Here is a 27,007-nt window from a genome sequence, read left to right on the forward strand (position 1 = left end):
GGATTTACACACAGCTGTACATCATAGAGGGAGAGAGTGAAGGGGTGAATGAAGAACATGAGGTGCTACAGATTGAGAAAGGTTACAAGACACTCCAAGACACTCCAATCAACTGCAATGACATCTTTAATCCTTTACTTGATCCAGAATATGAGGAGATGAGAAGAGAGAAGAAGGACCAAATAAAGACTGTTCTTACTAAAGGCATCGCAGGAATTGGAAAAACCGTCTCTGTGCAGAAGTTCATTCTGGACTGGGCTGAGGGAAAAGCCAATCAGGATGTAGATTTTATGTTTGTGCTTACATTTCGAGAGCTGAACTTGATTAAAGATCATAAATACAGTCTTCACAGACTTATGATTGACTTTAATCCTGAACTCCAAGGTTTGGACGCAAAGATTTATGATGAATGTAAAGTTGTGTTCATCTTTGATGGTCTGGATGAAAGCAGAATTTCACTGATGTTTTCAGACAGTGAGAACGTTTCTGATGTGACTGAGATTTCTTCAGTGGGTGTGTTGATGTCAAACCTCATGAAAGGAGATCTGCTTCCCTCTGCTCTCATCTGGATCACCACCAGACCAGCAGCAGCCAATCAGATCCCCTCTAAATACATCAAGCGTGTGACAGAAATTCAGGGATTCAATGACCCTCAGAAGGAGGAATATTTCAGGAAGAGAATCAGTGATGAGCATCAAGCCAGCAGAATCATCTCACACATCAGAAGAGCAAGAAGTCTCCACATCATGTGCCACATACCCGTCTTCTGCTGGATCTCAGCCATTGTGCTTCAAAACATCCTGAAACAAGATCTCAGTGCAGAAATCCCTCAAACTCTGACTGAAATGTACATCTACTTCCTTCTTATTCAAACAAATATGAGGAACCAGAAGTATGAAGAGAGAGATCCAGAGAAACTCATGCAGTCCAACAGAGAAGTGATTGTAAAACTTGCTGAACTGGCCTTCAATCAGCTGATGAAGGGCAATGTGATGTTCTATGAGGAGGACCTGAAAGAAAGTGGCATAGCCGTCTCTGATGCCTCAGTGTATTCTGGGATTTGTACTGAGATCTTTAGAGAGGAATCTGTATTTAATCACAGGAAGGTTTACAGCTTTGTACATCTGAGCTTTCAGGAGTTTTTTGCAGCACTGCATGTGTTTTACTGCTATTTACACAAGAACCGTGAGATTCTGAAAATGTTCCTAACAGGAAAGTCCAGAACTCAATGTGAAAATATTACTCTGGATTTGTTTCTAAAGGAATCAATGAATAAAGCATTGAACAGTGAAAATGGACACCTGGATCTCTTCCTTAGATTCCTTCATGGCATCTCACTGGAGTGCAATCAGAGACTCTTACAGGATGTACTGATACACACAGAAAACAACCCAGAGAGAATCAAGAAAATAATCCAAAACCTCAAACGAGGTCAAAAAAACAATGTCAGTCCTGAAAGATGGATGAATCTGTCACACTGCTTGATTGAGATGAAGGATAATTCTGTTGTTGAAGAAATGAAGGCATTTTTAGAATCTGGAACAAAAAGAAAAAGTCTTTCTCTTGCACAATGTTCAACTTTGGCAAACATGATCCTGATGTCAGAGGAGGTGCTGGATGAGTTAGACTTTAATAAGTACAACATCAAATCAAAAGAGGGCAAAAGGAGACTGGTACCTGCTGTGAGGAACTGCAGAAAAGCTGTGTGAGTGTGAAAATCTATAATAATCTAAAATAATATTGCAATTTGAACATAATTTGAAAAAGTTGTGATGGAGGTTTGATAATTATTTTATGGGTGTGTGTTCATAAGCATAAAACATAATGGACTACAGTTAGCGCTGTACATTTACATTTACATTTACATTTATTCATTTAGCAGACGCTTTTATCCAAAGCGAGTTACAATTGGGAATACAACAAATAATTCATCCTAAGGAGGCAGATCGACATAGGAAGTGCTCAAAAGTACCATATGTCAGGCGTTGTCAGATGAGTACGGGCTAGAAAGGGAAGATCAGGAAAGAGAGGAGAATTTTTTTTTTTTTCAGATAGTCAGATAGTGTCGAAAAAGATGGGTTTTCAGCAGTCGCTTGAAGACAGTAATGGAGTCAGCGTTTCGGATGGGGGTGGGAAGATCATTCCACCAGGCAGGGACATTGAAGGAGAATGTTTTGGAAAGTGATTTCATGCCTCTCTGTGGTGGTACAATAAGGCGTCTTTCGCTAGAGGATCTCAGACTTCTGGAGGGAGTGTAGATGCGTAGTAGTGAATGGAGGTAGGCCGGTGATGAGCCGGTGGCTGTCCTATAGGCCAGCATCAGTGTCTTGAATTTGATGCGAGCTGTAACCGGTAGCCAGTGCAGGGATATGAAGAGAGGTGTGACATGGGCCTTCTTGGGCTCATTGAAGACAAGCCGTGCTGCTGCATTCTGAATCATTTGTAGAGGCCTGATTGTACATGCTGGAAGACCAGCTAAAAGAGCATTGCAATAGTCCAGCCTGGAAATGACCAGGGCCTGGACAAGGAGTTGTGCAGCATGCTCTGTTAGGAAGGGCCTGATCTTTCTGATGTTGTGCAACGCAAACCTGCAGGATCGAGCAGTTTTAGCTATATGTTCTTTAAAAGTCAATTGGTCATCAAAGATTACACCAAGATTTCTGGCTGAAGTCGATGGGGTAATTGTTGATGAACCTAACTGGATGGAGAAGTCATGTTGTAAAGTTGGAGTGGCGGGAAAGACAAGGAGCTCAGTTTTAGCTAGATTGAGCTGAAGATGGTGTTCCTTCATCCATGCAGAGATATCCGCCAGGCAGCCAGAGATCCTTGCAGCTACTGATGGATCATCTGGTTTGAAAGAAAGATAGAGCTGTGTGTCATCAGCATAGCAATGGTAGGAGAAGCCATGTGCCTGTATGATGGGGCCCAGAGATGTAGTGTATATGGAGAAGAGGAGGGGTCCAAGAACTGATCCCTGAGGAACCCCAGTGACCAGTTGATGAGTTTTGGAAACCTCCCCTCCCCAGGCCACTCTGAAAGACCTACCAGAGAGATAGGATTTGAACCAGCGAAGTGAAGTCCCTGTGATGCCCAACGATGAGAGGGTAGACAGAAGGATCTGGTGATTTACCGTGTCAAATGCTGCAGAAAGGTCCAGTAAGATGAGTACTGATGATTTGGAATCAGCTTTTGCAATCCGCAGGGCTTCAGTGACAGACAGTAGTGCCGTCTCAGTTGAATGGCCACTCTTGAACCCTGACTGGTTAGCATCCAATAGGTTGTTCTGTGAGAGAAATAAAGATAGCTGGTTGAAGACAGCTCGTTCCAGTGTTTTTGCTATGAACGCAAGGAGAGAGACAGGTCTATAGTTGTCTATGAGTGAAGTGTTAAGTGTAGGTTTTTTGAGCAGTGGGGTTACCCGGGCCTGCTTAAATGTAGTGGGGAAAGTGCCTGTGAGAAGAGATGTGTTGATGATGTGTGTGAGCGCTGGTAGGATTGTAGGAGAGATTGCTTGGAGAAGGTGTGAGGGGATGGGGTCTAAAGGACATGTCGTCGGATGGCTGGAGAGGAGAAGTTTGGTTACTTCTGCCTCAGAAAGGGGATGGAAGGAGAAGAGGGGAGTTTCAGCCGTGGGTGTGGTCAGTTTTAGTTCCTGTATGTGTGGAGCTGAGAACTTATTACTGATAGATGTAGTTTTTTCTGTAAAAAATGTGGCAAAATCATCAGCTGTTATAGAAGTGGTGGGAGGTGGTGGAGGGGGACAGAGCAGTGAATTAAAAGTTTTGAAAAGGTTGCGTGTGTCCGGAGCATTGTTGATCTTGTTGTGGAAGTATGAAGATTTGGCAGTATGGACATGGGTAGAGAAAGATGACAGCAGAGACTGATACATACTCAAGTCAGATGGATCCTTAGATTTGTGCCATTTTCTCTCAGCTGCCCTAAGTTTGGACCGATGCTCACGAAGAACATCGGATAGCCAAGGGTTGGAAGGAGCAGCCCGTGCTGGCCTGGAGGAGAGAGGGCATATTTCATCTAGGCAAGAAGTAAGAGTGGAACATAACATGTCGGTTGCTGCATTAGTATCCAGAGATGTGAAGTGGGTAGGAGAGGGAAGAGAGGAGGATATTGATGAAGAAAGATGGGAGGGTGAGAGAGAGCGTAGGTTTCGTCTAAAAGTAACGGGTAGGGGGGGTGGGGGTGCACAAGTAGCAAGATGTAGGTTTAGTGTAATGAAGAAATGGTCAGAGATGTGAAGGGGTTTGACCACAATGTCGTCTGAAGTACAGTTTCGTGTGTAGATGAGATCAAGTTGGTTGCCGGATTTATGAGTGTATGCAGTGGTAGTGCGTTTTAGGTCAAATGAAGCAAGAAGTGAATGGAAGTCTGCAGCATAGGGTTTGTCCAGATGCATGTTAAAATCTCCAAAGACCAGAAGTGGGCTGCCATCTTCTGGAAAAGAGGATAGCAGCCCATCCAGCTCTTCTAAGAAGATGCCAAGTTGACTAGGAGGGCGGTAAATGACCACAACATGGAGTTTGATAGGAGATGTTATAGTGATTGTATGAGATTCAAATGAGTTATAATTGCATAGAGGAGAATGGGTTGAGTATTTCCAGTTGTTGGAAATCAGAAGTCCTGTACCCCCACCCCTTCCAGTCTGACGAGGGGTGTGAGAGAAGGAGAATTTATTAGATAGAGCAGCTGGGGTTACAGAGTCATCTGGACGTATCCAGGTCTCAGTCAAACCTAGGATGCTCAGGCCAGATTGCGAGGAAAATGCCGAAATGAAGTCTGCTTTGTTGACAGCTGATCGACAGTTCCAAAGTCCAACCGTGAAAGAGAAAGGTTCAGTGGAAGAGGTGTGTATTGGACGCAGGTTAGAGAGATTGCGTCGGCGTGTGCGTGTGATGTTAGTGCGGTGTGTAGAGAGCACCGGAATGAGTTGGAAACACATGATAGAGAAGGACAGAAAGAAGAGTGAGAAAAGGAAAGGAGTACTTAAGTGCGTTGTCGGTGTCGTTGCTCGGAGAAGTCGCGCAGGAAAAGTCGCAGTCTTTACTCTTGTCGGTCTTCACGCGAGGAGGCTGAACGCTTCCGCTGACGCTTCAGCGTCAGCTGGTATGACACCGTTAAATACACAACCAAACAAAGCTTTACTGAAACAGCTAGGGACGCCTCCTGGGCTCAGTACAGCCGCAAATGTATTGCACGCAAAATGTCTCTAATCGAAACTTAAATGCAACCAACTTCGCACTTCTAATTGCTCTGGAAGGGCGCGATATGAATAACCAAAGCTTCCCTTGGCCGTCCGCTCAGTTTTGAATTTTAATAAGCACAATCAAAACTACTATTAAACGCAGAAACCACTAGCAAGGCAAATAACAGACCAACGAGTGCTTAATTAACAGCAGCTTAATGTAAATATAAACGAATAGCCTAGTTAAATAAATATAAGAGTGCTTTTAACCACAGCGCAATGTAAACAGAACGAATAAATGAACGTATCCAACGACAGAGTGCTTTTAACAGCAGATCAATGTAAACAGAACGAATAAATGAACGAATCCAACGACAGAGTGCTTTTAACAGCAGATCAATGTAAACAGAACGAATAAATGAACGAATCCAACGACAGAGTGCTTTTAACAGCAGATCAATGTAAACAGAACGAATAAATGAACGAATCCAACGACAGAGTGCTTTTAACAGCAGCACAAAGCAGACTGAAACTAATAAATTAATAAATTCAAACGAGTGCTTTTAACTGCAGCTCAATGTAACGTTCGCCTATTAAAATAGTATTTAAGCAGCAACTTACCCGCAGTCGTTCTTTCTCCTCTGCGGATTGGAATCACTTTCCCACAATATGGAAAGTGAGCCAGCTATTTAAGCAGTATTCTCGCTAGCCACGCCTCCTGGGCTCAGTACAGCCGCAAATGTATTGCACGCACGCAAAATGTCTCTAATCGAAACTTAAATGCAACCAACTTCGCACTTCTAATTGCTCTGGAAGGGCGCGATATGAATAACCAAAGCTTCCCTTGGCCGTCCGCTCAGTTTTGAATTTTAATAAGCACAATCAAAACTACTATTAAACGCAGAAACCACTAGCAAGGCAAATAACAGACCAACGAGTGCTTAATTAACAGCAGCTTAATGTAAATATAAACGAATAGCCTAGTTAAATAAATATAAGAGTGCTTTTAACCACAGCGCAATGTAAACAGAACGAATAAATGAACGAATCCAACGACAGAGTGCTTTTAACAGCAGATCAATGTAAACAGAACGAATAAATGAACGAATCCAACGACAGAGTGCTTTTAACAGCAGATCAATGTAAACAGAACGAATAAATGAACGAATCCAACGACAGAGTGCTTTTAACAGCAGATCAATGTAAACAGAACGAATAAATGAACGAATCCAACGACAGAGTGCTTTTAACAGCAGCACAAAGCAGACTGAAACGAATAAATTAATAAATTCAAATGAGTGCTTTTAACTGCAGCTCAATGTAACGTTCGCCTATTAAAATAGTATTTAAGCAGCAACTTACCCGCAGTCGTTCTTTCTCCTCTGAGGATTGGAATCACTTTCCCGCTGTACCAGTCAGCATCACAACTGCCCCACTGCAGTGGAATGCCAAAGCACAGTTTTCTATATATTATATTCTATAGGTTTTTTTTTATGTGGATATTAAGATACCATTAAGGCATGGAGCTTTGTTTAAAAAAAGCAATAACTGATTAGCAGCCAAATGTTACATTGTAACCATGGAAACATTTGAATTCATGCATAATGAGAGAGATGCGGGAGCCCATAAATTAAAAATATTTTTAATTTATGGGCTCCCGCATCTCTCTCATTATGCATGAATTCAAATGTTTCCATGGTTACAATGTAACATTTGGCTGCTAATCAGTTATTGCTTTTTTTAAACAAAGCTTATATAAGTCTCTTTAAATCTTAGTAAATATAAATGTCTTTTGTGGAATACAAAATTCACTTTTGTGACGAATTACGAACATTGTGAATTGTTTTGGAATGCTTGAAGAAAACATGAAGATAAGAGACAAGAAACTGACTTTGTGCTTTGCCCTCTTAAAAAATATATATAGAATAGAGCTGGTTAATATAATATAGACACTCAGCTAATAACACTTCCCACAATAAAATTCTGTATAAGTGAGAAAAGAAACAAAATCTTTGAAGCATCATACACATAATGCTCATAAAGTATGACCTTTAATTAAGTCACATATTTCTTTCTTGATATAACCTTAAAAAGGGTAAGACCATAAAAAGAGATCAGAAAATTAACTTACTGCTATTTTCCATCTTCTTAGGACACAAATAATAGTATTTAATGATTTTATTGATTTATTTATTTTTAATGTAAGTATTCCCCAGGATACGTTGCCCCTTTGGGAGTAAATTAACTGAAAACAGAATGCTGGCAATGCATATTACAACATTTTAGCCAACAATTTAAAAAACATTTATTCATAATGTAAACTAAACATTCTTTGTAAAATTCTGTTGAACAATAAGTATAATGCCTATTTATGAAAATAGCCTGTATACTGTATCATATTCAATATGCTAATTTCTAGTGCCTATAAATTATCAATATGACCAAAACATTGCTGAAAAACTTGTTGTACACAATCCACTTTATGCCCTCTTACCTCAAAGTCCTTTACTTGATTTACTTGATTTTTTTACTTGAGTAACTTGATTATTCATACAGCATTTTTAATTAAAACTTTTTTTTTTTTTTTTTTTTACTTTATTTAAGTTAATCTAAATGTAAAATGAGACACAGCAGACTTTTTGGATCTCTTGATTATCATTTATTTGCAATAAATTGCATATATGATCCATATTAAGCCTGATGTATGAATATGATAACTCAAGAAAAAATACATATGCATACATGTGCATGTGTTTTTTTTGTTGAGTATCATATTTCATACACACCCAAATAAATGATAAATGATAGACATATTTAAAATTTACATTAACAAAAAATAAATGGTGTTACAATACCAAAATTTAGATTTTAATCTAATTAATTTAAGCACTCATAGTCTTCACTGTATGAATTAAACATTCTAATTTCTGTGACCCTAGGAGTACGGTCCCAAATATGGTATTTAGGACGTTCGGTGAAGTCACGCAGCTGCCAAAATCAGTTCATTCTTTCGTACGTTGGCTGGCGCTGAATCTGAATACAGGCTGACAGGAATCTCTGAACGGCAGCGCGAACAAACATGGCGGTGCCCATCTCACGTTATAGATCACGATTCAGATAATTTAAATAGGGTTTTAAATGGCAAAACACACTTAATTCACACATATTTGTGAATCAGAATATCAGATAGTTCATGACATGGTAAGCAAGTGGGTGAATATTTTGAATCATCAAGGAAAAATAAAATAAAAGCAAACTGGCTGTCATACAGTGTTATTGTGTCTGCATTGTGTAACGTGACAAGCTTCACCATGGAAACAATAAGGGGAAACATTCTAAAATAACGGTCACTTAAAAAAACTCACTCTGGTGGGTCAGCTAAAATATTTTAAACTCACCAGTGAACGGGTTAATAAAGCAAGACATCACACCTTCATGCTATTTAACCACAGTTGTTGTTGTTTTTTCAGCTTAATGTCCTGTAATCTCACTGATCAGCACTGTGAAATTGTGGCTTCAGCTCTACAATCATCAAACTCCCCACTGAGAGAGCTGGACCTGAGTAACAATGACCTAAAGGATTCAGGAGTGAAGCTACTCTGTACTGGATTGAGGAGTCCAAACTGTCGACTCAACATACTGAGGTTTGGCTTTCACATTGATTTGTTCGTGTTAACCCTTTGAGGCTGGAAAATGTGCTTGCCTGTACAGTTGCATTTGTTCATGATAACAGCAGAAAAATTTAAAATACTTATAATTTTTGGTTGAAGGGTTATTAGTAAAATATTATTCCAAACTGTGGATCTGCTTTTATTTGCATACACCCACAACAAACAAAATGTTATGCTTTAGTAAAATAAAGAAAACAAAAATGGTGTGCTCTTTCTCAACTTGGTCTCCGTGGACTTCTATTTTTATACGCACCAATTCAAATTGAAAACAAATATTCACACTCTCCTGTGTATGGGGCTGTGTAGGCACAGACTAATCAAATATGCCTGTGATGAGTCCTGTCCACCATCAAATGTGTCAACACATCAAAATCCCAGTGTTAAATTACACTGTTCTGTTTTAATTTGTTCACACACTACAGTGTTTAAATAAACTTTTAAATAACTTTAAAACTTCTCGCAGATCTGATATCTAATTAGATTCAGTTTATGACATTTTAACTCATTTAAGACTGTGCTTGCTAGTATACTTGTATTATATATTGTATATCTTTTTTAATACATTCACATTTGGGCTGTTGTTGTAGATTATCTGGCTGTATGGTGACATTAGAAGGTTGTGCTGCTCTGGCATCAGCTCTGAGTTCAAACCCCTCACACCTGAAAGAGCTGGACCTGAGTAACAATGACCTAAAGGATTCAGGAGTGAAGCTACTCTGTACTGGACTGAGGAGTCCAAACTGTCGACTCAACATACTGAGGTTTGGCTTTCACATTGATTTGTTTGTGAACCCTTTAAGGCTGGAAAATGTGCTTGCCTGTACAGTTGCATTTGTTCATGATAACAGCAGAAAAAAATAAAATACTTATAATTTTTGGTTAAAGAGTTATTAGTAAAATATTAGTCCAAACTGTGGATCTACTTTTATTTGCATACACCCACAACAACAAAATGTTATGCTTTAGTAAAATAAAGAAAACAAAAATGGTGTGCTCTTTTCCATCTTGGTCTCCGTGGACTTCTATGTTAATATGCACCAATTCAAATTGAAAACAAATATTCACACTCTCCTGTGTAATCAAATATGCCTATGATGAGTCCTGTCCACCATCAAAAGTGTCAACACATCAAAATCCCCAGTGTTAAATTACACTGTTCGGTTTTCATTTGTTCACACACAACAGTGTTTAAATAAACTTTTAAATAACTTTAAAACTTCTCGCAGAACTGATATCTAATTAGATTCACTTTAGTACATTTTAACTCATTTAAGACTGTGCTTGCTAGGATACTTGTATTATATATTATATATCTTTTTATTACATTCACATTTGGGCTGTTGTTGTAGATTATCTGGCTGTTTGGTGACAGAAGAAGGTTGTGCTGCTCTGGCATCAGCTTCAAACCCCTCACACCTGAGAGAGCTGGACCTGAGCTACAATCACCCAGGAGAATCAGGGGCAAAGTTGCTCTCAGATACACTTAAACATCTGGACAAACTCAAGTAAGTTGAGCAGAAACAATCATCCTCTCTTCTGCAACTGTTAGAGAATAAAGCAATAAGCAATAATAAAAACAAAAATAAAAGGTAAGGGTTGTTGTAAGGCATTACGTGGACCTATGTAGCCATCAGAAGTACTTCCATATTAGGGTAGGGTTGCCAACTTCAGAAAAGGAAAATAAGATTGATTGATCACATCTTCTTTCAACTAGATGTGTTCTTACATGTTGCTGCATGTTGAATTAATTAAAAATAATTATGTTGTTTGCATTTGCCAAAACTGAAACAGTGAAGGGAATTGCTGTAAGCACTCACTGTGTGAAGCAAGCACGACCAGCCGGCAGAGGATTCTGCTTGGGCTTAAAGCCTTTCTCAAATTGCTATGTTCGTAAATCAAACAATGACATGTCCAAGTGATTAATTCCCACTTTAGAAAATGTTATTTTTGTGGTCTAGGTGCTCATAAGCCATATGCCTTAAATACAGGACAAAATGCCTTCTGTATGGCTTTCATACTGATTGCTTTTTTGATGCCTTAAAATATGGAATAATTGTGGATTGCACAGAATGGTTGGCAATAGGGCTGTAGCTATCGAATATTTTAGTGATCGAGTATTCTGCCGAAAATTCCGTCGAGTAATTGGATAAACCATATTTTTGCTTAATTAAAGAACAATTTTAAACATCAAAGAGAAAATAAGAAAGGTTTCTTAAAATCATTTTTTTAAATGCATAGTATGCAACAACATTTTCAATCAAAAACAAGCATTAAGTTATTAACCCTTTTTTACTGTCTGTGATTGTACTGTGAACAATAACAAAGTTGACTGGGTTTAAAATAAAGCATTTTTTTAATTATCAAAGCTAAGGTATACAATAAAATTAATTATTACTAGTAATACAAAAACACTGCCTTTAAGTCTTGCAACTTAACTTTCAAAACTAAAAGTTTCAAAATCTACAGCTCAGGCATAACATAAGCCTTTACTGTCTTGATCTTGGAATGCTTTGTGGCATTTAGGAGGCAAAACATAAGTCCATGCATGGTTTCACGCGGAGTGCTTTAAGCCAATAAAACTATAAGTTTTAAAACTTATAACTTTTGCTATATGGTTAACATTGCGCATGTCATTTACACTACTCCGTCGATTTCAACCCTCGAAAACGGACACTTTTGAAAACACTGTAGACCCACTGATCTTTATAGATAGTGTAGTAGTGATGCGCGGATGGTGGTTATATCCGCGGGCGCTCTGGATAATCCGCGGGTCGGGTGGGTCGGGTAATAAAAAAATGCAAGCTGATTATATGCGGGTGGATGAGATAAATCATGATGCTAATATTAACTAAATTTTCTAAAACATGAATATAAAGTTTGAAGGGAGTTATGCCTGTGCTAATGCTATTAAGCATGGTAATGCAGTGGTGTAGTGCCTTGGTTGGCTTTGCGTTTACCCACTTCTATGATGCGCATCATTCAGTAGTTTCCTGCATTATCCAAAATCATGACAGTCCACCACATGAATAGCTAATTCAATCGCATGTTAATACATTGAAATATTCCCTAAAAACACCCAGTAAAGACAGTGTCAGGAATGTGGCGCCGGCTTCTTTTGAAATATATTTGACGATTGTGCCTGATGCGACCGCGCCTGCTCTGTCCACAGATGCTGCCTGATCATTCATACGCGGTCAGGCTAGGCGCGCAATGGTACAATAATAATTATTGATTACTTATTTGAATCAGTAGATTAGAACGAAAACAATACCTTAAAAATAAAAAGAAGCAGATTTTTACGATCAGGCATTTCTGAAACTGGTGAACCCAGGTAAACTTCCAAAGTCCAAGCATCCAGTATGCGTTCAAATAGTAAGTTTAGAATGGCTCTAACACAGAGAAAACCCGACCGATTTCGTCAGAGATTGCGGAGAGTCGCATCCAGATGTCAGTTAATTCTTTTCTGCGTGGATTTGGCTTAAAATCATGAGTGATTAAACGTATATAAGTGTGCTACGATGTGCAGATCAGCTGAATCAGTCTGCTGTTATAAATTAACCATCCATTCATCATATCAGCATGCAAAACTAAGAATTACATTAAGTGTAATATGGTGATCGGGTGCAGTTATATAAATCAGAGAAAAATATAGGTGCTGGTGGGTGGCGGGCGGTTAATGTATTTGAAGCTGCAGATTCGGGTGACGATTGAGCCCATCCGCGCATCTCTAGTGTGTAGACCCCGTTTTAGATTGAAAACTCATATAATAAATTAAAAGAGACTTCATTTTTTGTAACCGAGTTACTCAAGTTACTCGAGGAATCGTTTCAGCTCTAGTTGGCAACCCTATCAGTGACTTCTTCTTCTTGTCCTTCTTCATGTTTTTTTTACTGCAGTTTACACACTCACTAACTAAATGTTATTTAGAGGAGGTTTTCTTTTTTTGCCATGTTAGTACTGTTTGGAGCAGATCTTAATTCTTTTGCTACTGTGGTTTGAGCTGATTTGAGTTTTAAACTAAATTACAGTTTGTCCTGCAAGTGTGCCCAAGTCTAAATTGAGCGTACCATTTGAAACACAGGTGCGTCTGCATATGTACGCATACAAAGAACATAGACACATCGACACCTGATTTTGTTATTATGGAGAATGATAAAATCTCAATATATCATCAGGAACCACAGGCATTCATTTTGTCTTACCTATATATATATATTTTTTAATCTCAAGTGAGAATACCCATTGACTTACATTTTATAAATCACCAAAGACCAAGGTTTCTTGAAAGGTTTGGCTGTAGACTTGCACTTGCACTGATTTGCATTCTCTGTTTTGCACCTGTGCTTCCTCTGCAAGCAACACCACTTTCAATCAGCACTTGCATTCTGCACTACCTGCAACATCACTTGCAATCTACACAAATAAATCAAAGAAATATTGCAAATGGGGTAAAAAAGCTTAAATTATTAAAAGTGTTGTATTGAAATGAGACCAATATTTTAGGTTTCAAAATTTGTCTTTGTTGCTTGTGCCTTTATTACAGGATTACAATAAATGCAGTATTCACAATGACTAGCGAATGAGAAATGAAAGCCACAATACTTTTTCCACCAGAGGGATAACAAATTCTTTTAGGTCTCAGTGTTTAAAATCTTTGTTAATGTCACGACCACACACAAAGGGAGAAGGTGAGTATCTTTCAAGGTATTTATTAACAAACGTGCACAGTTCAACACACGTGCAATCAGGTGAGTAAAGGTCTCTGTGGTCAAATCTTCAAACAAACACAACAGGTGAGTTCAAGTTCATAAGGATCATAGCGTTAGCAATAGTCACTTCCCTCTAACACGATTCACGTGTTTCACAGGAGAACATCAGAGCAATCCACGAGGAGCACAGGAGAACATCGGAAGAATCCACGAGGAGCACAGGAGAGATAACAGGAGGGGGAGAAGATCCACAGAGAAGCATCCATGCAACTTCGATACCAGCCGGTGAGTGAGTGGCAGAGGTAGGTATATAAAGGGTGTGGTGATTGCTGGTGCAGGTGACGGTGATTAGTATTCTGGTGATGGTTCACGGGTGTGCTGTGGTGGTGATTGGCTGGTTGGTGGAGGATCGTGGTGATTGGGGCTGAGGGAACGTGCAGAGGGTGTGACATCACCCCCTCCTCCACGGGTGACTCCAGGCACCCAAGAACGGCGACGGGGACGACCACGACCTCTGGGAGCTGGGCGTTCGGGATGTTGGCGGTGGAATTCCTCGAGGAGAGTCGGGTCCAGGATGTCGTCACGGGGTATCCACGATCTCTCCTCGGGTCCGAACCCCTCCCAGTCCACTAGGTACTGGAGCTGGCCGTTCCGCCGCCGGGAGTCTAGGATTTCTTGGACTTGGTAGATGTTATCTCCAAGGATCTCTGGCGGGTCGGGAGGAGGAGGTGACTCCGATTCTGTGGAGGAAGGGAACAGGGGTTCAGTGTGGCGTTTGAGTAGGGAAACGTGAAACGAGGGGGCGATTCTGTAATGTGGAGGTAGGTTTAGACGGTAGGTGACAGGGTTGATCTGTGAGTGCACGGTGAAGGGCCCTATGTAGCGGGGACTCAGCTTCCTACTGGGCAGCCGGAGGCGTATGTCTCGAGTGGACAACCATACCTGGTCCCCGGGGAGGTAAACTGGGTTGGGTAACCTACGGCGGTTGGCATGTTCCGTATGCCTCCGTACTGCCCGCTGGAGATGGACGTGCGCTGAGTCCCACACCCTCTCGCTCTCTCGGAACCAGTGATCTACCGCGGGCACCTCGGAGGACTCTCCAGTCCATGGAAACAGAGCTGGTTGATAACCTAGAATACATTGGAATGGGGTTAGACCAGTAGAGGTTTGACGGAGGGAATTTTGCGCATACTCAGCCCACGGTAGATACTGGCTCCAGGTGTTTTGATGTTGGGAACAGTACGTCCGAAGGTAGCGGGAGATTTCCTGAATTTTCCGTTCGGTCTGCCCGTTCGTTTGAGGGTGATATCCGGATGACAGGCTGACTGTGGTACCCAGAAGTTGGAAGAAGGCCCGCCAGACCCTGGAAATGAATTGGGGTCCCCGATCGGACACGATGTCTTCTGGGAGTCCGAAGTTCCGGAATACATTGTGGAACAGTGCCTCTGCGGTTTCTAGTGCTGTGGGGAGACCTTTGAGAGGTATTAATTTGCAAGCTTTCGAGAATCGATCGACTACCACTAAAATTGTGGTGTAACCCTGAGAGGGGGGCAGGTCTGTGGCGAAGTCAATGCCCAAGTGTGTCCAGGGTCGGCGGGGAATAGGTAACGGTTGTAATTTACCTTCGGGTAAGCGGCGTGGGGTTGTGTTGACGGCGCAGACCGAACATCCTTGGACGTACCGTTCCACTTCCCTGCTCATGTTGGGCCACCAATATTTCTGCTGGAGGAGCGAGAGGGTTCGCCTGCTGCCAGGATGTCCTGAGCCGGGGGACGTGTGCGTACTATCCAACAGAAGGGGTCTGAGACGGCTTGGGACATAGACACGACCCGGGGGAAGCTCCGGTGGTGCAGGTTCCTCGAAGGTGGCGGCCCGTATATCTTCATCCAGCTGCCATAGTATGGGTGCGAGAAAGACAGATGGGGGTAGAATTGGATCAGGATCGTCAGAGGTAGGTTCAGGTGAGTGCATACGTGATAGGGCGTCTGCTTTGGTGTTTTTATGGCCGGGTTGGTAAGTAATGTTGAAATTGAATCGGGCAAAGAATAATGACCAGCGAGCTTGGCGGGCATTTAGTCTCTTGGCGTGCTGAATGTACTGGAGGTTCTTGTGGTCGGTTATTACGGTGAAGGGGAACTGGGCTCCTTCCAACCAGTGCCGCCACTCTTCGAGGGCGAGCTTTATGGCCAGCAGTTCGCGGTCTCCAATTCCATAATTCTGCTCAGCTGGGGTGAGTTTTTTGGAATAGTACGCACACGGATGGAGGGATCGGGGTTCATCAGACCACTGGGACAGCACAGCTCCTACGCCCACGTCCGCCGCATCTACCTCCACCACGAAGGGCCTTGAAGGGTCGGGGTGCTTGAGGATGGGAGCGGTGGTGAACATTTGCTTTAGACGGTCGAAGGCTTGCTGAGCCTCTGGAGTCCACTGTAGTACCCGGCGTCCTCCCTTTAAGAGGGAAGTGAGTGGAGCCGATAGGAGGCTGTAGTTCTTTATAAAGCGTCGGTAGAAGTTAGCGAAGCCTAAGAAACGCTGAAGCTCCTTCACCGTCTTGGGCTCCGCCCACTTGGCCACTGCGTCCACCTTGCCGGCTTCCATGCGAACTCCCTCCGCAGTGATCACGTATCCGAGAAAGGAGATGGAGGGCTGATGGAATTCACATTTTTCTAATTTTAGATAGAGTTGGTACTCACGGAGGCGTTGGAGAACCTGACGGACGTGGTCTTGATGTTCTTTGAGGTTACGTGAGTAAATGAGGATATCGTCAATGTAGATGATTACGAATCGATGGAGGTAGTCGCGGAAGATTTCGTTCATGAAATTCTGAAATACGGAAGGACTGTTAGCCAGGCCATAGGGCATCACCTGATATTCATAGTGACCGGTGGGGGTGATGAAGGCGGTCTTCCACTCATCTCCTTCTCGGATACGGATCAGGTTGTATGCACTGCGGAGGTCGAGTTTGGTGAAGACGCGGGCTTCCCGTAGTTCCTCCAAGGCAGCTGGCACTAGAGGAAGTGGATAGGCGAATTTCACCGTGGCGTCGTTGAGCACCCGGTAGTCTATGCAAGGTCTGAGCCCACCATCCTTCTTGGGGACGAAGAAGAAACTGGATGCTGCTGGGGACGTGGAAGGTCTGATGAACCCCTGTTGGAGAGCCTCCTGGATGTAATTCTCCATGGCTTCCTGCTCAGGACGTGAGAGGGGGTAGATCTTCCCGTGGGGTAGTTTGGCGCCTGGCAGCAGGTCGATACTACAGTCCCAGGGCCGGTGCGGTGGTAGTTGTGTGGCCCGTTCCTTGCTGAAGACATCGGTGAAAGACTGATAGACGGGGGGAATGGCGGTGGCGGATTGAGTGGCAGGGCTCTCTATGGTGGTGGCGTGCAGAGGGATAGGACGGTATGGAGACTCTGCATCTGACGAGCAAGGACGGTAGCCGTGGTTCTCACACGTCTTGCCCCACTCCAGGACTTCTCCTGTGCTCCAATCTATGCGGGGTTGGTGCTTAATGAGCCATGGTCTGCCCAGGATGACATCCACGTTGGCTCGCGGGAGTACCAGGAGGGTCAGATGTTCACGGTGGTTGTGTTGGGAGACGAGGGTCACTTTTCTGGTCCGGCGAGATATCTTACCATCGCCCAATGGTGAGTTTTGGATTGTGGTAATTTGGTATGTGACCTCATTTTGAACGGTGGGAATTCGATGTTTAGCAATGAAGTGTGATGAAACAAAATTGCCAGCCGCTCCGGAATCCACGAGCACATAGATGGGGAGAGTACGAGAGTTTACTATTAGTTCAGCGGTAATATGGGGTAAGAGAGACATGGCCGGAGTAATAGATACGGTACTCACCATTGGACGAGGCGGGCGGACTGGACAGGCACTGATGAAGTGAGAGGCTTCTCCACAATATAGGCACAGACGATTATTAATTCGTCGTTTCCTCTCCGCAGGATCCAGGCGATAGGAGTCAGTAATCATAGGCTCTTCCGCATCTCGTTGGGGTGACGGTGTTCGGAGTGGAGGGAAGCTGGGTACCGACTTTGTAGAAGGACACGCTGAGAGATGTTGAGAAATGCCTACAGCCTTCTTAATAAAGGTTTCCAGCGGCACATTGTCATCGTAAATAACCATATGCTTGCGGATCTGGGGTTTAAGCCCCTTACGGTAGGCTGCTAGGAGAGCTACTTGGTTCCAACCACTGGTGGCCGCTAGGGAGCGGAAGCGCAGGGTGTATTCATGGATATTGGACGCACCTTGATTCAGAGTGATCAGTTCGTCGTGCACGGAAAGGGGAGTGAGCGCAGCTCCAAACACGTCCTTGAAGTGGGCAACGAAAGCATTATAGGAGATTAAAGCGTCGCTCCGTGAATTCCAGAGTGCGTCTGCCCATTGGAGTGCCTGTCCAGTGAGGAGGGAAATCATAAAAGATATTTTAGAAATTTCGTTAGGAAACTGGTGTGCGTTGGCTTCAATATAGAGGGAACTTTGCAGGAGGAAACCATTGCAACCACCCGGGTCTCCGGAATAACTCATGGGGCGAGAGAGGGGCGTGTTGGAAATCGTCGTTGGAGCAGCAGGTAGAGATTGACGAAGGACGTTTACCATATCCGCAAATGGATCGGGGGTGTCTTCGGTGATAGCGGCGCTCGCCTCCATGAGTGACGCGGTGAGTTAATATTTTACGGGCTGGTATCCTGTCACGACCACACACAAAGGGAGAAGGTGAGTATCTTTCAAGGTATTTATTAACAAACGTGCACAGTTCAACACACGTGCAATCAGGTGAGTAAAGGTCTCTGTGGTCAAATCTTCAAACAAACACAACAGGTGAGTTCAAGTTCATAAGGATCATAGCGTTAGCAATAGTCACTTCCCTCTAACACGATTCACGTGTTTCACAGGAGAACATCAGAGCAATCCACGAGGAGCACAGGAGAACATCGGAAGAATCCACGAGGAGCACAGGAGAGATAACAGGAGGGGGAGAAGATCCACAGAGAAGCATCCATGCAACTTCGATACCAGCCGGTGAGTGAGTGGCAGAGGTAGGTATATAAAGGGTGTGGTGATTGCTGGTGCAGGTGACGGTGATTAGTATTCTGGTGATGGTTCACGGGTGTGCTGTGGTGGTGATTGGCTGGTTGGTGGAGGATCGTGGTGATTGGGGCTGAGGGAACGTGCAGAGGGTGTGACAGTTAATGGTTCTATAGGTTAAAAAGAAGAAGAAAGTAATTAAAGATTAAATTGTTTCCTGAAGTTGAATGTAATCATTTTGAAAAGAAATCTGTGATATCCACTATAATTATTAATTGGATTATTGTTAACTTAATTTTTATATATCCTAATGATACTGAAAACATGTTTGTCATGTTGCCAGATATAGCTGAATGTATTGCTGTTCAATTAAAATTAATATTCAATATTATTTATATATTTTAATATTGTACATAGAATAGTACTTCCATAAAGAGACACTTAAAGACTTTTATTATTTGGAAAGATACACGGTCAGTCAAACACTCAATAGGTTAGATGAGCCGTTAGTGCTTTAACCCTGATAATCACCTCTTGAGGCTACATTTTTATTCTACTTCTGAACCTATTTCACAAGAAGACTTTTTAGAGCAATTAACAATGTGTATACTTACCAAATAAAATGTAATGCATCTTAAATGGCACAGGTATATTTGTAGCAATAGCCAAAAATACATTGTATCTGTCAAAATTATTGATTTTTCTATTATGCAAAAAAACATTAGGATATTAAGAAAAGGTCATATTACATGAAGATATTTAGCAAAATTTTTTTATAGTAATATGCTTTGTTAAGAACTTAATTTGGACAAATTTAAAGGCAATTTTCTCAATATTATTATTATTATTTTTTTTTGCACCCTCAGATTACAGATTGTCAAATACTTGGATCTTGGCTAAATATTGTCCTAACCTAACAAACCATAGATCAATGAAAAGCTAAATCTCAATTTAAAAAAATAAAATCACTGGTTTTGTGGTCAGGGTCACAAAAAATGGCAACAGATAACCATAACAATTATACAACATCAAAAATAACAATAAAACTTTATAACACTTCCAAAGCAGTTCCAACTATTCTTACAAACCTTACTGGATTAGACATTTCCATCAACCAAATTCCAAAAAATTACCTTTTACATTTTGTATTGTAAAACAATTAAAATAGTATATCTAAAACCATAATTGAAAAAAAAAAAAACATTAATGACATCTATGATTTTTATTATCTTCATGTTTGCTGGACTTTATCTAGTTTCTATCAAGTTAATAGAAACATGTTTTTTTTTTTAAATAAACTTTTTTTTTTTTTTTTATAACTACATAACTACGTCAAAATTTGTGCTTTCAGTATGAGTGTGTGCAGTTTACCTTTTAAGTCTTGTCAAGTTGTTTATCACAGATATACACAAGTTTCACCCCTGGCTCTTAATGCATCATTGAGTGTTTGGACCTTCTGTAAAATAGTCCTTCAGTTGTCCTCAGTGTGAAAAGATGGATCTCAAAATCATACGGTCATTGTTGGAAAGGGTTCACATACACAAAAATTGCTGAAAGACACAAAATTTGAGGAACCTGAAGAATATTTCTGAAGAACAGAGGGCATTTTAAATGTTCAGGACAAACAAGGGATTCGTGATCATATATCAATCAAAAAAAAACTGTTGTTATGTGCTTGCTAGGATACTCAGGGAGGTTGCAACAGAGTTGTTTAGAAACAGAGTTGCGACACGCTTTGATCTCGCTGCCGCGCGGTCACATGTTCATGGAGCTCTCAATAGTTCCAAACAACTCCGCGCTGTCAATGTGTTTGAATGGGTTGAAGTAGGATAGACAGCAGTTTTACTATATTTGCAGCAATTGCGAGCAATTATTAACACATAATCTGCATTGATTGTGTATTGATAACTACTCGAGTGATAAAGAGACATTATTAATATGTTCTCATACTCTTTGGCTGTAACTTTTATTCAATTAAATAATTGTAATATATAGTTCATTTCTATTAAGTTAATATTTTGAGTTTTTTGTACTAAATAATATGTGCAATAATGATTCTGACCATTTAAAAGATACATTTTCTAATATAGTATTTATATTACAGTTAGTGTAATATTTAAGGTTAAATACATTTGAATGTGTATTTGGACATGATCAAACACTCATTTTTTATATGTTTCGAATTAACAATTTAATGTTAAATAAAAAAAAGTAATTTACTTGTTTTATTTTATGATATTCAAATATACAACATAAGTGAATATTATAAAAGGCAAGCAAATATGGCATTTAACATAACAGAAAAGATGAAAATAGTGTTTAAAAAACCCAAGGCAACCAATTGCATTCAGCATACATTTTTATAGTATTTCTTGAATGCAGTCTTTACTGAAACTCATTCAACCTCCTACAGTGAGAGAAAGATTGCAGAAAGACTAGAAGCTTAAACATATGACAACTAGTATCTGGCTATGGTCGCTATTTCGGTGTTTCTCATTTTATTTAACTGCAATTACATAACTGTAAATACATGACTGTATATTATCTAACGATAAACGTTAACTATAACGTGCTTCATAAAATACCACTACTGGCCAGTTTTTCGAGGGTCAGCTGATGCGTTAAAATGTAAAAAAAAAATTATGTAATTTCTTCAATTTACCAGCGACTGTGCTTGAGAAGCGCTGAAATGAATGGGTTTCAATGCAGGAACTATTGGTTGTTTGGAACTATTGGGCTGCTCCATGACACGCTTTACTTCCACATTCCTCAGTTCCTATGGAAGCCTATGGGAGTGTCGCAACTCTGTTTCTAAACGGCTCTGGGTTGCAAGGATTATGTTATGTGGTTGCTAAGGTACTTGGGAAGTGTTGCTAAAAAAAACAAAAACAAAACTGGATTATTCTGGTAACAACACAGTATTAAGAATCAAGGGGATGTAAACTTTTGAACTGGGTTGTTTTTATAAACTCAACTATTATTTTCTCTTGTGGACTATATGTATACATCCTTTACGTGAAATATCTTATTCAGGTCAGTACTAAACAAAAAATAACATGCATTTTGTATGATCCCTCTTATTTTGTTAAAATAATTAACATTTGTAAGATTCTGAAAGGGGGATGTAAACTTTTGAAATTGAAAAACACCATTATAAAGAAAAATATTGAAGGAACCAGCAGTGAATTAGTCTCCTGGGTTCTGACATCATATCTACAACCACTCCATGCAAGCGACGATTGTGACGATAATTGCAGAGGAAGCGCAGGTGCAAGTCTGCAGACCAATCCTTAGAAAGGTTTCAGCTAAAAATCTTCTTTACTGTTTAAGTGAAGATAAAATTCACTTACATCTTTGATAGTGTGAGTAAATTAACAGCCAATTTTCATTATTGGGTGAAATATCCCTTTAATTACTTTAAAAACAGTGACATTGCCATGTCTTTTCTAAGAAATATAATGTAACTATTAAGTATTGACAGTATGTTATTAATAAAATAATAGTTGTGCACAACAAGTTTGTGTGCTCCTGAATGTTTATCTGTGTGTGTGTCACGTATTGGTCGTCTTGTCATCATGAACTCTTGCACACACATTCTGGACTGCAATCCCCATAAGCCACTGCACCAATCACTGCACACAGCTGCTCCTCGTTTCCCACTGCACTGATTGCTGCACACATCTGTTTCACATTGACTCTCTTGCATTTAAGCCACTGACACACACAGCCACCTTGCGAAGTCTTATTGTTCCGTATGGTCTGTATTTCCGAGCGTTTCTTCCCGAGTTTGTTTTCCCTGTGTTTTGATTCCTGGACTCCCTCCCGTGTTTGATTCTTGCTGCCAGCCCGACCTTTCTGCCTGGGTTTGACCACGATTTCTGCTTGCCCCTTTGTGTTTGTTTGTTTTGAATAAAATGCTGCAAATGGATCCGTACGTCTCTGACCCTCCATGTGACAGTAGGGGTGGGAGAAAAAATCGATGCCTCGCGATTCTCTCTTCAACGATTCTGAATCGATTCCTAATATTTCAGAATCGATTCTGAGCTTGTTTTTTTTTTTTTTTTTTTTTTCTGCATATGGCACGTGTGCGCGCTAGAGACGCGGCTGGCTACAGCGCACAGAATTTGCACTGTGAGACTCGTGCGCATTGCTTGACAGTGTGCTTCCATCCGTCGTGTTTTACTTTAGATATGCGTTCATTTCTGCCGTCTGGAATGCAAGAAACTGTTGCACTGACAGACTCACGTGCGCTTTGTGTTTGTTCGTCCTAAAGCTCGATTGCGGATGCGGTTAAATGCACTTGCATTTTGGAATAGTTTCAAACGAAACTGTACATACAGTCAGTTATGTTTTCAGAGCAGGACAAAACATCTGATATATCGAAATAGATCTGTGCATCATTGGCGTTCCGTCCATATACAGTAAGCTGCTAATGCTCTGCATATCCAGGCTGTCAGAGAGAATGCGTTCACGTGTTAAATAATATAAACATGCTTATAAATGAATCCCTTATTTGAATCTTCTGGGCAAGCAGATTCCCCGCATCTTCCTTGACTCCTCAGAATTGATGCGCATTCTGTTTTCTGATTTCATTCGCGGGGTAAGCTGTCCGAGAAGCGCTCGCCCAAGCGGAAAAACGCGCTGTTGCTGCCAGATCCTGATTGCCAAAAATATATTGTATTTTTGTATATTATATATAATATGTATATTTTCATAATTTCTCAACAATTCAAAAGTTTAAAGTCCACAGAAAAAAATAGCCTATATAAAATGTATATATATTTTTAAAAATAATAATAAACAGGAAAAAGAGGAAATATTATAATATGATTTCATCTCTGATTTTATATTGGTGTCTAAATAATGTAAAGATATTATTATTTTTGGTATTACTGGTGGTTTTAGCACTCAGCATACCTGGTAAATAAAAGTGTCACCTCTCGCCACTGCTGTGCATTAGTTTGAATGCAGCCTGTTAAAGCTCCCTTTCTTTGATCTCATCAGTAATAATAAAATGGCAGTAATGCTGAGGAAAAAAGAAAAACTATTGTCTGTAAACTTTCGGATACCTGAAGAAAACTTATTTTAAATAAGTAATTGTTTTAAAAAGTACCTTGCTTACATAATTTAAAAAATAAAGTAAAGTTGGCCCAAATTAAATTTGATATAAAACAAATATGAAAATGTAGCCATGTGCAGTAATATTAAAACCTGAGAATGTGTTCATCGTGATATTTAGTTGTTAATGAAAACAGTAATTAAATTGAATCTTGAAATCAGTGAAGACTGACACCTACTTTTACAGAGATTCCAACTATAAACAAAAAGCATAGAAACTGCAATTTTACATGTTTTTAAAATTGTAAAGTTGTATTTGCACAGCAGAAGAATTAATTGGGGAAAAAATGTAGATCAAGAATCGTTTTGGAATGGGATCGTGACTCCCAGAATCGGAATCGGATCGGATCGTGAAGTGCCTGAAGATTCCCACCCCTATGTGACAGAGTGTGTTACTGTCTATTAGCATGATGTGAATACTTTTCCATGTCACTAGCATATTTCAGAAGAATGTTACTAGCATGATTATCAAGTTACTAGCATTTTACTAGCATGATTAGCAAGTTACTAGCATTTTACTAGCATGATTAGCAAGTTACTAGCATTTTACTAGCATGATAAGCAAGTTACTAGCATTTTACTAGCATGATAAGCAAGTTACTAGCATGTTGCTAGCATGATTAGCAAGGTAGTAGCATGCTACTAGCATAATTAGCAAGGTAGTAGCATGCTACTTGCATGATTAGCAAGGTAGTAGCATGTTACTAGCATGATTAGCAAAGGTAGTAGCATGCTACTAGCATGATTAGCAAGGTATTAGCATGCTACTAGCATAATTAGCAAGGTAGTAGCATGCTACTAGCATAATTAGCAAGGTAGTAGCATGCTACTAGCATAATTAGCAAGGTAGTATCATGCTACTAGCATAATTAGCAAGGTAGTAGCATGCTACTAGCATGATTAACGAGGTAGTAGCATGTTACTAGCATAATTAGCAAGGTAACAGTATGCTACTAGCATGATTAGCAAGTTAGTAGAATGTTTACTAGCATGATTAGCAAGTTACTAGCATGTTGCTTGCATGATTAGCAAGTTACTAGCATGATTAGCAAGTTACTAGCATGTTACTAGCATGATTAGCAATTTAGTATGAATGTTGCTAGCATGATTAGCAAGTTACTAGCATGTTACTAGCATGATTAGCAAGTTAGCAGAATGTTACTAGCATGATTAGCAACTTACTAGCATGTTACTAGCATGATTAGCAATTTAGTATGAATGTTACTAGCATGATTAGCAACTTACTAGCATGTTACTAGCATGCTTAGCAATTTAGTATGAATGTTGCTAGCATGATTAGTAAGTTACTAGCATGTTACTAGCATGATTAGCAAGTTAGCAGAATGTTACTAGCATGATTAGCAACTTACTAGCATGTTACTAGCATGATTAGCAAGTTAGCAGAATGTTACTAGCATGATTAGCAACTTACTAGCATGTTACTAGCATGATTAGCAATTTAGTATGAATGTTGCTAGCATGATTAGCAAGTTACTAGCATGTTACTAGCATGATTAGCAATTTAGTATGAATGTTGCTAGCATGATTAGCAAATTAGTAGCATGTAACATGTTGCTGAGCTGTTGCTAGGATACCCAGAGTGGCTGCTAGGGTTTTGCTATGTGGTTGCTAAGGTACCTGGGACGGTTGCTAGGATGTTGCTATGCAGTCGCTAGCCGTTACTAGCATGTTGTTCGCATGTAACTAGCATTAGAAGAACAAAACTAGAATGTGCAAAAGTTAAAGCAGGACAAGAACTCATCTGGATTATATTATTATTATTATTATTATTATTATTATTATTATTATTATTATTATTATGAGATGAATGTCTCTGTGTGTGTTTTCTAGTGTGGATCATGGAGGAGAGTTCAGGATCAGAGCAGGGCTCCACAAATGTAAGTCCACAAACAGACTCACAGTTTTCTTGTTTGTTGTTTAGTTGTAAATGTGTCTCTTGTAACGTGTGTCTTGTGTTCAGATGCCTGTGATCTCACACTGGATACAAACACAGCAAACGATCTACTCATTCTGTCTGACGACAACAGAAAGGTGACACGAGTGAATGAGCCACAGTCATATCCTGATCATCCAGACAGATTTGATTATCCTCAGGTTCTGTGTGTTGAGAGTCTGACTGGACGCTGTTACTGGGAGACTGAATGGAGTGGAGATTATGTTCATATATCAGTGTCATATAAAGAGATCAAGAGGAAAGGATGGAGTAATGACAGTGAGTTTGGATGTAATGTGAACTCCTGGAGTCTGAACTGCAATCACAGATTCACTGCTAGTCACAATAATAAGTCCACTGGTATATCTGCTGCTCCAGACTCCTGTAAGAGAGTAGGAGTGTATCTGGACGAGTCGAACGGCACTCTGTCCTTCTACAGCGTCTCTGACAAACACAAACTCACACACTTACACACATTCACACACACATTCACTCACACACTACACGCTGGATTTAGACTTTATTCAAACTGTTCAGTGTCTCTGTGTGACATTAAACACAACTGAATAACACACATCTCTGTAACACACACACATTACACAAATCACACACTAATACACACTAATACTAGTGTTTGTAGAAATGTTGAGATATTATTATTATTATTATTATTATTATTATTATTATTATTATGATTATTATTATTATTATTATTATTATTATTATTATTATTATTATTATTATTATTATTATTATTATGATTATTATTATTATTATTATTATTATTATTATTATTATTACTGTGAGATGTTTGAAAGCAACAATCAAAAGCACTGCTAGAAACAAGTGTCTGTGAAACTGAACATTAATCATTAAAAACATTTCCTTTGAATCTCTTCATTTTTGAGTCACAGATACTTTCTCAGTCAAAACTGACAGAAGACCAAACATTTAACATTTTCCTTCAAGAAAATCAATGTTATATATTTTAATAATATATTTTGAGTATTATTAAGCATTTTGAGGAGATTATATTATAGTATTCAATTCCTGTTAAAGAAATTAAGAGCTATTTTTCGATTAAAATTAATTAAAGGAGAACTCCGGTGTGATTTTGACCTAAAGTGTATTGAATCATGATACCGAGTGTAAACGTACCTTGCATATCTCATCTCGTCTTGTCCACTGCTGTCCGAAATCTGGGGTCAGTTATCCGATGCTCACAACAGCTTGTCAATGATATTCAATCGGGCATCGAAGGAGCCATGTAAAAAAATCACTGTTTTACGCCATTTACGAGGCACAAAGTAGCGCCACA

The 27,007-nt window shown here is 40.1% G+C and overlaps 1 protein-coding gene and 1 pseudogene across 1 annotated transcript; both read left to right on the plus strand.

Moving 5' to 3' along the window:
* The window catches only part of LOC141318211 (uncharacterized), an 81,446-nt pseudogene extending 72,565 nt beyond the window's left edge, over positions 1-8,881 (plus strand).
* Positions 8,882-9,468: 587 nt separating this feature from the next.
* Positions 9,469-26,872, plus strand: LOC141318227 (stonustoxin subunit alpha-like). Its single transcript, XM_073833186.1, has 4 exons — positions 9,469-9,629; positions 10,218-10,373; positions 25,587-25,633; positions 25,717-26,872. The coding sequence occupies exons 1-4, from the start codon at positions 9,469-9,471 to the stop codon at positions 26,253-26,255; spliced, it is 903 nt and encodes a 300-aa protein (XP_073689287.1). The 3' UTR covers positions 26,256-26,872.
* The last annotated feature ends 135 nt before the right edge of the window (positions 26,873-27,007 follow it).

This window comes from Garra rufa, chromosome 1 (genome assembly GCF_049309525.1).
Source record: "Garra rufa chromosome 1, GarRuf1.0, whole genome shotgun sequence".
NCBI classification, from domain to species: Eukaryota; Metazoa; Chordata; class Actinopteri; order Cypriniformes; family Cyprinidae; genus Garra; species Garra rufa.